The sequence below is a fragment of the Leptidea sinapis genome, chromosome 1 (genome assembly GCF_905404315.1).
Source record: "Leptidea sinapis chromosome 1, ilLepSina1.1, whole genome shotgun sequence".
NCBI lineage: Eukaryota > Metazoa > Arthropoda > Insecta > Lepidoptera > Pieridae > Leptidea > Leptidea sinapis.
In genome coordinates this window covers 4,558,163-4,569,596 of record NC_066265.1, presented here as the reverse complement: position 1 = coordinate 4,569,596, position 11,434 = coordinate 4,558,163, and the positions used below count along the sequence as shown (strand labels likewise).

General features: G+C 34.0%; 1 protein-coding gene across 1 annotated transcript; it reads left to right on the top strand.

Moving 5' to 3' along the window:
* The first annotated feature begins 936 nt into the window (after positions 1 to 936).
* On the top strand, positions 937 to 9,015 carry LOC126969030 (charged multivesicular body protein 5). The gene is made up of 5 exons (XM_050814299.1): positions 937 to 1,156; positions 1,241 to 1,392; positions 2,253 to 2,418; positions 3,356 to 3,479; positions 5,448 to 9,015. The coding sequence occupies exons 1-5, from the start codon at positions 1,088 to 1,090 to the stop codon at positions 5,612 to 5,614; spliced, it is 678 nt and encodes a 225-aa protein (XP_050670256.1). The 5' UTR covers positions 937 to 1,087; the 3' UTR covers positions 5,615 to 9,015.
* Positions 9,016 to 11,434: the final 2,419 nt, after the last annotated feature.

The following is an 11,434-nucleotide window of genomic DNA, read 5'->3' as shown; positions in this document are numbered from 1 at the left end:
GACCTGGCACCACAAGCAACATCCGAGTTGACTCATGGACACAGTATTTTTCAATATCAAAAATAACATAAAAACAATAATTTTGGCTGTCTGTTTGCTTATTCTAGGTAATGTCCGGAACGACTGTACCAATTTAGATGAGAATTTCCTGTGAAATAATAACTAAACTGTAATAAAAAAAAACTATACTACACAGATATGTTTGGTGGCATTTATTTTCAACAGGGTAACAAGAGCTTATTATATGTTGCTTATTTTGTATTATACTTTTCGCAACTAATAAATATGGTCATCACGGCATCCCTGCAAAGAACTTTTCTTGTCTTGCCCTCCAAATAAGAATTTGAAACAAAATACTTTGAGCTAAGAAGATAATGTTTTGAAGGCAGATTGAAGGAAGATTTTATTTAGTTAAATGCGGAAACATAAACATGAATGTTTCACAAAGTTAATTCAAATTCCTATATTTTATAACAAAGAAATGAAAAATAGCGTAAAACACTAACCGGTGAAATGACAAATTCCCGTCTTCATCTGGTTTCGCATCGCTCTACGGCTTTTACAGCCATGAGCAATGCATTAAATGCATTTTTGCAAGTGAACAATATAAACAAAAATACACTTTTTTTGCTTTTAAGTAGTATTTAAATCACATATGCAAAAGTCACCAGACTGTTTGGTGACCGCAATGTAATAAAATAGCTTCAAGTTATTGTTTTGCATTTCAAGATAGACATGATATGTTTCTGTCTTTTTTCAGTGCATTGCGTTTCGCGTAGGTTAGAAAAGTTAAGCAAGTGCTGTACAGTTCAACTTATTGTAACTTAATATATATTCTTTGTCTGAGGTTTGATCCAAAGAGGATGTAAGTTCTACGTAGATGTTTGACTTTGAGTTTGATCATTGATGAGTGATCAATCCATCAACGATGAATGTTCATTGATCATTAATTATTTTATTTGTTGTGTTCTGTTCAGTGTTGATAAAACTGTATTTCCAGAAAAGTATCTCATATCATATAAACCTTGTGTTTTACTTAAGTAATTAATATTAAATTGAAAATAATAGCGAAAACAACTAATTCAAAATGAATAGGATATTCGGTAGAGGAAAGCCAAAAGAACCAGGTCCTAGTATCACAGATTGCATTACCAGTGTAAGTCTTATGAATCATACTGTTTCATTTATATTCAGTCGTTGTTTCTTCAATTTTACGATAATGTTTATACTTGCATTTCAGGTGGATACTAGGGCTGATAATATAGATCAAAAAATTCAGAAGTTGGAAACAGAATTAAGAAAATATAAAGATCAAATGGCTAAAATGAGGGAAGGACCAGCAAAAAATTCTGTAAAACAGAAGGCAATGAGAGTTTTGAAGCAGAAAAAAATGTATGTGTGCATTATGATTACTTTTACTAATGTATTATGTATTTGTTTGCTAGCACTTCACTCCTACAGATATTTCTAGAAGAATCATTGTATTAATTGAGGTATGCTTACTACTTAGGGTATGGTCATACCATACCATGAGTACATATTCAACATTATGTAAGTAATGATCTTCCATGATGACAAAAAAAATATTGAGACTATGTTGCCTTACCTAAAATATACATAAAAAAAATAATCTGTACCAAAATAAGAATATTTAGCTTTCTAAGTTATGATGACACTTCCAAATTATATTCCAAAATCAAATGCAGTAAATGATCACAATTTTTTCTTTATGCAAAAGGACATCAGGTATACATTACAATATGTTGGTATGTGATGACCATAAGAGAGAATGTTTCTTGTAACACCAGAGAAATCTGTAGAGCATAGTTTCTCAACCTTATTTTGCTCACCGCCCACTTTCAGAATATATTTTTTTCCAGAGTATTTTTGTGTATTTTTTTTGTCTTTTTGGACTATATTTTTTAATCTACCCACACCCCATCTGCGCCATCTCAATGCCCCCTAATTTTCTCTGGGTCTTCTACTGCCCCCCCGAAAGTCTCAAACGCCCACAAGGGGGCGTTATCACCCATGTTGAGAACCTATGCTCTAGAGTGTTTCTGACCTTATAAAGCATCAAATAATTAAAAATGGAAGTTATATTGGTACATAGAGGACAATGATCAAACTGGAGGCACTGTGGTGAGAGTCAACAGTTCTATGTATTGTGACAACCTCACTAAAATTAAAGCTTCTCTCTTTCGAAGTGTTTACAATATTGGCTTTACAGTGATTTATATTGTTCATAACAGGTATGAGCAACAAGTTGAAAACTTAAGAGCACAGTCATTCAACATGGAACAAGCAAACTATGCAACACAAACACTAAAAGATACACACACCACTGTTGCTGCTATGAAGGATGGTGTTGCGTCTATGAAGAAAGAATTTAAAAAGATAAATATTGATGCTATTGAGGTAAAGAGTTCAATTTAATTATATCTTTATAATTGGAAAGAAATTATTCATATGCACTGCCAGTTTTTAATAACAAAAAAAGGTTAGGCAACATAAAATAATTGAGGAATCGTAAATATGGTGTCCATGTTGGTTGGTACTGGATAATTCTATTACTCTATTAAGCCCTTTTTATTATGAGTTAGAGAATGTCTCGTAACTCAGCATGCCGCTTGGCAAAGGCCTCCTCTAGCTCTCTAACTCCATTGGAGTATGTTGTGGATCACTCTTCTCTAGTTCTGGCCCGCTGTGAGTTTGAGTTCATCGTCCCATCTTGTTCGAGCTCTCCTCTGGACAATTATATAATATGAAACCTTTTAGAAAACTATTATTCTAAAAATATTAAATAAATATAATATAATAAAATCTATTTCCGGGCCAAAGCAACATATAAATGAAAATTTACCTGAACTTTGGCTGTTCATAAAGTACTCATAAATTGTAAAAGTGAAGCAAAAATTACGATAGAAACTTCGCGCATGTATTGGAGATTCTAAATTCAAATGTTGTGAGCCTTCTTGAGTGTAAATTCCGCCAAGCTCCGCCACCAAATTCCTCTTCAATCAATTCGACACGTATTTCGCCCCAACACGAGGCATCCTTAGGAGATGTTGACTCGCCAAATACTGCCTCTTAGCGGAATTTACACTCAAGAAGGCACACAACATTTGAATAATAACAAACAATTTAATATTTTAGTTGCGAAGTACATATAAGAGTATTTAAAATCGAAAAAGGAGCCGCAGCACAGATTACTAATATGTAGCATCTATAGGATTGATACTGAACTAAAGAACTAAGGTGCGAGGGATCAGGGATCTAGTTCGTTAGAGCACTTTTTCGAACTAGCTCGCGAACTACACAAGACTATTGTATGAGATATACATATTCATTTCAGGATGTAAATGATGAGCTTGCAGACATGTTGGAGCAGGCTGATGAGGTACAAGAGGCTATGGGCAGGCAGTATGGCTTGCCGGACATTGATGAGGATGAACTAGCCGCTGAACTCGATGCCCTTGGTATGTTACAAAGATAATATTATTTTATAATGTTTAAAGGATTGCAACACTTTCTGAATCAAACACATCGAATTACCTAAATTTGAGGTATGTTGTGACACATTTGTGGTTTTGTGGTATTTTATTTATGCATACTTTGTTTTAATATATGGTATATACACAAATAAAATTTGAAAACAAAATTTTATGAACGATGCGGGACTTGTGCGAGTGCTCTTCGAACTGAGCTAACCGTTCGAGTGACGTATCGTCATAAAATCTTGCATGCTTTGTTCAACTCTCAGGTTTTTGGCTTCATCTACAGGATCCACTTTACAGTTGATAACCTGGTCAGCCCCCATATTTGCATATTAGGAAATTGACTTGAGATGTCGCTCTTGCAAATCTAAACAATTTGTTGTGTTTTTAAATTAAATTGTTTAGATATTGTATATATTAAAATAAAGTATTCATAAATTGACACACACAAATTATCTTGCCCCAAACTATATACTATGGGTGCAAGATATTATATGATATACATATTTAAACATACATAGATACATATAAACATCCATGGCTCTGATACAAACATTCATCATATAATAAATGTTTGCATCTACCCGGATTCGAACCCGGGACTTAAAGGACTGAGGAATAGAAACCACTACGATAAACTAAACTAAACTCAAAAGAAGGCTGACAGCACCAGCTGGGGCACAGGCGGCTGTACCCGTGCCTTCAATCTATACAGACCATAACAAATTAATTTTTAATGAATAAATTATTTACGACCAATTGCTACCGCGATGTTCTTTGCCGAATGCCAGATAAATTTTTTTAGAAAATAAGATCAAAAGGGATTTTTTTATAACATATTTTAATACCACCTACCAATTTCCAAACAAGCTAACGTCTAAATAATTATCTGTTAAATTTAATAGAAAATTGTTACAAAACTTTTTAAGAAACAAACTCTAATTGTATTCTATTCTATTCTTCCTACTATGGCTCCTGTGGAAGGTATACCACAGGTTTGCCAATGACACGTTAAGGTAGACCACCAAGCTTAGAGTATTCTTTTACTAATTTTAATGGTATTGATCGGTGCTTAAGATTGAAACAAGTTTTATTTTCTTATACCTGAAACAAATATACATGCTGTTAGGACTATAAGGGACAAACACAAATATAATTACTTAAATTATTTGATATAAGTACTGTGTATTGACATGTAGTCTATTCTATTCTATTCTTCCTACTATGGCTCCTGTGGAAGGTATACCACAAGTTTGCCAATGTCACGTTAAGGTAGACCACCAAGCTTAGAGTATTTTTTTACTAATTTTAATGGTATTGATCGGTGCTTAAGATTGAAACAAGTTTTATTTTCTTATACCTGAAACAAATATACATGCTGTTAGGGCTATGGACAAACACAAATATAATTACTTAAATTATTTGATATAAGTACTTAGTGCTATTTACAACTTAATCTTATTTATTTTAATATATTTACACAAAATATATACAAAAGGAGTGAAAACTAGGGAGAGGAGACATTTAAAGGAAGTTGGGCGGGGAATTTCAGGAGGTATAAAATTGTATAAAGAAGGTTGTGTTAAAGGGCAATTGAAGAATAAATGATCCACGTTTCCCTCATCTAGACCACATTCACACAAGGAATTGTCTGCTATCGGTTGCGAGCGTACGTCCCCGGGTGTACTGCTATATAGTAAAGATTAGTTGTTTCACTCGCGACCAAACGTGCAATATTACACTAAGCATCTAAGAGTATATTACAAATTATGTCACAATGACTTATATTCAAACAGTAATCGGAGAGAGTAACACACTAACTCGTGAATGGTTCTAGCCGTAGTGTGTTGACGCCAGGGAGACATCGCCTTTTATAGAGATCCCCACCCTCTATTCCTGTAACTTTCTACAAATTTTTATAATATTTTCAACCTAATTCTCACATTCCAGGTGATGAAATAGCATTGGATGACGACACATCATACCTAGATGATGTAGTAAAAGCTCCAGCTGCTCCAGACAGAGAACCAGGTGCGGACAGCGTGAGGATGAAAGACGGAGTACCGGTCGATGAGTTTGGCCTGCCACAAGTACCGAGCGCTGCACATGCTAAATAACTAACACTAGGATACACATAGAGGTGGGGATTATCTATACAGAAATATCTAATCTTCAGATGATTTATACGTGTATAGTATTCTCTTCCTACGATGGCCTTAGACTATGTCACCATTTAATATGTCATACTGACAGCTTGTCATTTAATCGTTATTGTCGTGACGCTCACATCTATACTATAGATAGTTACGTTGTTTCACTCGAAAATAGTTTGAGAACAATCATTGCAACTGATGGCGTATTTTTAGGCCAATCACGTGACCCAGGTGCTACAGGAAGAGTATATTTATTATACCATATGTCTAGGTATACTGTGACATTTAGCGTCTATTTTGAGCAATGCACGCACACTGACACAAAGTGACACACAAATCGCGAGTGTAACACGTAGCTTGTCACGCACACTAAAGTAATGAACCTGGCCTGTTTTCATTGGTGGTAGCAGCAAGAGGCCCTATCTTGACGTATAAATTATCTAAGGCATAATCCTTTCAATTTAATTTTGTTTCTGTTACTTTAACCTACTATTATTTTATGGCGCTACTTAACAATATTAAATGAACACACGGGTAAAACTTAACCGTAATCATAAAAAAAATCTAAAAATTAAAAGAAATTTTAATCTTGTGTGCTACTCACCTTAGTATTCTGAGCGCGTAGTAGGCACGAAATAGGTGTCTACGATAGCGCGCGGCTACTAGATGGTATTATGGAAAATTTATGTATTTAGGTGAATTATGTATTTTTGAAGCTTTTATATGGACGTTCGACCCGCTAGCCGCGCAGCCACCCTGTCCGTGCTAAGAACTTAGCGTTACACGAGAGCGTCAGATTTAATACCGTTACACGATATAAACTGAGCGCGCTCCCCACCTCAGTGGACGTGGCTTTCTGTCTCGTTTTTACACATATCAATGTACGTGGCTGGCGTGGCTTTCTATCTCTTTCTGTTCTTCTGTCACTTGAAATTTGAATATCCACTGCGAACAGCTGTTTTGTTTTCCTTTCTGTGGATTATAAATAAACCGTGTAAATTGTCCCTCACGTCTTTTTTAGGGTTCCGTAGCCAAATGGCCAAAAACCTTTGTCTTTTTCATTTTAATAATTAAGTATCATTTTCCTTTCTATATGCCTTTTATATTATGTTACTTGCTCCTACAGAACCCTTGATGGGCGAGTCCGACTCGCACGTGGCGGCTTTTATTTTCGTATGCTGTATACGATAAAGCTTCGGGCGTCCCTAGACAGTGCTGTTATTTTTTTTCTTAGAGTTTAGTAGTTCTACCCTTGGGTTCATTTCATCTCGCTATTGTAGCTACACGCTGTATATTAAACCCCTTTATATATGTTCTCTTTAGAAACATAATACCGAAACTCAAATTAGAGATGTTACACTGTATATGGAACTGTATTAGATATTGTGCTAGTTTTGCAACCATTTTTACTGGAGGAATTAATTTTAGTTAATTCTTTATCAAGATTATTCTTTATCAATTAAATTCTAAAATAATTTATGAATCTATACAAGTAAATAGGAATACATATTATCTGGTTAGTGCATTATTCACATGTCACTGTGGCACTTTTTAATATCTATGTTTTCATATTTATTTTTATGATTCAGTTCCGTAGCAGTTTTTCTTAGCATGAACAAAAACAAATAAATGTGCATATTAATTTTAAGAGCTTTAAGCATGTCTTGTAAAAAGAAAAATATATTATTATGATAAGGCTGTTAAGATTTTTAAATACAATTAATTTTTTTTAAACTAATTTATATGATATACTAAGCCGGCCCGTTGCATTGTCCAAGTTTTGTTTAAGTATGGCATGGCTGTAAATGACTGAATAAAATAATGTAGGGGTGAATTTTATTGGTATATTGGTTTTTGTTATTGGCATATAATTGTTTTGCCTAAAATTGCAGCAATTTTATAAATAAAAAAAGGAAATTTGCACTCTAGTATTAACTGAATAACAAGTTTAAAGTGTTGCATATTATATGGCAAATATAGTTATAAATTGTACTTTAGACAACATTCATTTAAAAATTAATTAGCCTACAACAGCTACTATGAGCTCAGGGTAAATCTTACAAGTATAAGAAATAATTGAATGCAATTTTCAATCAAAAATGATGGGCAATCAATTGAATCAAAAAATTATTAGCTTCAGTACTTTTTGCAGTAATATGCCTAAATTTAATTCATTGTTATGTTAACACTAAAACTGCGTTGCATCAACGAACTTAAGCAATAACAAATAAGTTAAAGTACCGGTTAAGTAACAAATGAGTTGCACCATTTGATAATTTTTAGATGATGTCATAACTTAAGTTGTAACCGTTCAATCTTCGCCGGTTAAAGCTATTGTTAATGTTAAATAGCGAAATAGCGAACTGTCAAAAGTTTCAAATTGATAATCGATATTGATTTGATATTTCACTTCTTAACTTTTACTATATACCAAGGAATACGATGGTGCAACACATTACGCAGTCTATGTTGAAGTCGGCGTTACGTTTGACTTAGGCTATGGTCTCCTATTTTACGCCGTACGCTGCGTCACAATGCTTACCATATAAATGTACTGTTGTGGTCTCTTTCACACGTCGACGCTTGCGTGTTGACGCCGTACGTGGCATCCGAACACCGTGCGCCGCGTCTCTATTCATTTCGAGCCATTGCAGCGTGAAGGTCGTCACACAAACTGATGAGGTTTGATTCAGGCTTGATAAAGGAATCGACGAATGCAGTGTATAATAAAAGTGACAAGAATCATTAAAACAATATTTATCAGCAAAAATCTTGGGAAAAAATTATTGCTACAGCCACTGAGCCACCTGCGTCACGCCAGCCGTATTGACCGCCGATGCTGTGCGTTGCGTACAGACGTTAGAAGCCAGGAAGCCAGAAGGAATTTAACGCTAACGCCAGACGCCGCGTACGTAGGAGACCATAGCCTTAAAGCCGGTTGCAGACCGAAAACTAAGCTATGCCAAGCAAGCTAGGCTAAGCTAAGCTAGAAATAAATAGCGTGCACACCAACAGCTACACAACAGGATGTGCAAAGGGTGTTCAGGGTAGCGGGAGGGGCTTAGCTTAGCTCGTGTAGCTGTGCATCGGCATACACAACCAACTTAGCTTCGCATATTTTAGTTAGCTCACATAGCTTAGTTCGCATAGTTTGCGGTTTGCACACAAGTATGGAAAACTGTGTCAGCTATGCGAGTTGAGTTAAACTAACTGAGCTTAGCTCATGATGTAACCCATCCTTAATATTATGTTCTTGTCAAGACACAACAGTAAAATTTTGAATAATGTAATTGTAATAAATGATAAATAGCATTATGTTACTACTATTTAAGTTATATTTGTTTTAATAAATAATTTTAATAATCTATTTTGTATTATTATCCTGATTATATTTAATTTAACTTGATTATAATTAATTTGATTATAGTTAATATAACTTTATATATTTAATTAGGTATATTTATTTATAACTATTTGCTTTATCTATTACTATTTAATTTTATAAAGTTCTTATTATAAGATAGGTTTGCTTTAAAGTCATATATTGTAATATTGTTTAGATGTCAGTCTTAGTTTTATTGTATTAATTATTAACATTAATAGTTATTTATACAATGTGTAACAAGGAGTATTAAAACACGAATGTGGGCTTATCACACGAGGCAAAGCTGAGTGTGAATGAGTTTTATTATTTCATTATCAACAGTTGCATACAAGACTTTATGTACACCCAGAATATGAATCCTCTAAAAGATTCTGAAACAGATAGCTTACTGCTAACATTAAAACACCCAATGTCGTTATAACCATTACATCATCCAAACGAGTGTTGTAATGTTGTACTGAATTTCATAACAACACTCCTTGTTTTTTTTTTGATCCCATGGGTAGATAAATAAAATTACATAGCAGACGGTAATCACTAGTTGGCTCTGCACAGGGTTTCCTAGTGAGCTATCCAGAGGAATTTAATACATGAAAGGTGCCTCTTTGTTTCTGTTTTTGAGACTGAGACTGTAAATTTATATTAGGCATGAAGACCAATGTATGTAATTATAATTAATAATAAATGAAAAAAATATTAGATTGGTCAAATATAATACCGTTACGTAGGCTTAAGCTCATGTTTGGTGCGTAGATTCATAGTTCTTTGTTTAGGCCACAAAACTGACTACTATTGTATGGATTGCAAAGTAAATTATACAAAAATATTATTTATCAATTGAGTGTACTGGATGTGGACGTGGCATGCGTGATTAAGTGATACAATAACTACAGCGCAACAAAACACGCTTTACAAACAAGCTTGATAAAAACAGGACTTATTCTAACAGCCAATAACAAGAATAAAAAAAATATTAACAGATTACTTACTTGCTAACTTATCTATGTACTTAATTTATTTTTTATTTTGGGTATATTCAAATTCAAAAATCACGGACGATGTTAAAATAACAACACGATTTTATCATTTCACGAAACAAATCTAGTGATGATTTGACCAAAAGCCAGAGTTGGGTCCGTGAAATGACAAAAAGTATTTTCGAGTAGGAGATATATCTTCTGTCCCCTGGCACCACTCCTATGAAAAGCTAAAGCACCATTTTCTTAATATCAAATTAATGTAACCTAACCGCAAAACACATAAAAATTGCTTTAAAGGCCAAGTAGGAGCCCATATTATTAAAAAAATAACCACGAAACCTAACCTGTCTTACGGCCGTTCCCAATATTCAGTCTATCTCTTACTTGAGATAAAAATCGTTACTATCGTTGACTTTTCTGTCCCAATAAACTTTTCGACGGTAACTCACCTTATCCGTGCACGCTGTCTGTCAATGGGACGACGTATAGCTTACCAGCGATATAAATTTTATATCGAAAGTTCCATTCACGCGTCCCAATATAAGGCGATAAGAATGATTATCGGGTATATTGAGACAGCTTCAGATTATTGACAGCTAATTACTGACAGTAGAAGGTAGTAATTTATCTCTATCTGTAGATAGTATATTGGGAACGGCCGTTAGTCGGTGTATGACTAAGTCTCTCGAGAAGCTCACTTCACACCCTTTGACGTCCTAAGTTCTTTAGTTCTTTTAGTGGCGTTACTTATTGTCATTTCGCCGATCCAATTTGGGTACACTTGCACTTTTGACTGACCAATGAAACGCGTGCATTTTTGTGACAGAATGCGCATTTCAATCGAGCGTCTTAACCCAAAGTCAAAGTACCTACTTCTGCATAGTCAATAAGTATGCTCTGGATTCGTGTCGGAGTCTATCTATTTTATAAAAAAATATATCTTTATATATAAATATTTTGTCTCGCGTTTGTCGCGATGCAAGTAGTTTAAGAGTTTAAACTACTTAACCGATTTTAGACAAATTTTGCACACTGTGTGCAGTTTTATCAAACATGAGAGACAGGATAGTTTTAATTTCGATTGTGATGTGACTCTTAATATTTTTTTAATTTCAAATTTTATTTCTGTATGAATAACTCTATTAGATAAATCTTTGTCACAGTTCGACAGTTCTATTGTGACATTATTTCATTACACGAACCGGGAATAATTAAAGTAATTATTGAACTTTACGAATTTCTTTTTTTTTAATATTTTAAATTTTGATCATATAATTTTTTTTATAAACTATCTACTGATCTAATATGCATTTGTTTAGAATTATGATTATATTTTAAAACTTTTCAAAAATCCTGCTTAAATTTTTGGACATACGAGGGGAGGTCAAAAAGTTCGCGGAATGACTGGGAAAAAAGATG

What these genes read in the sequence shown, in the direction of transcription:
- LOC126969030 (XM_050814299.1), top strand. Translation starts at nt 1,088, where the DNA reads ATGAATAGGATATTCGGTAGAGGAAAGCCAAAAGAACCAGGTCCTAGT. An exon ending in GTTTTGAAGCAGAAAAAAAT is followed by an intron (nt 1,393 to 2,252) that starts GTATGTGTGCAT and finishes TGTTCATAACAG; the next exon opens with GTATGAGCAACAAGTTGAAA. An exon ending in CGCTGAACTCGATGCCCTTG is followed by an intron (nt 3,480 to 5,447) that starts GTATGTTACAAA and finishes CTCACATTCCAG; the next exon opens with GTGATGAAATAGCATTGGAT.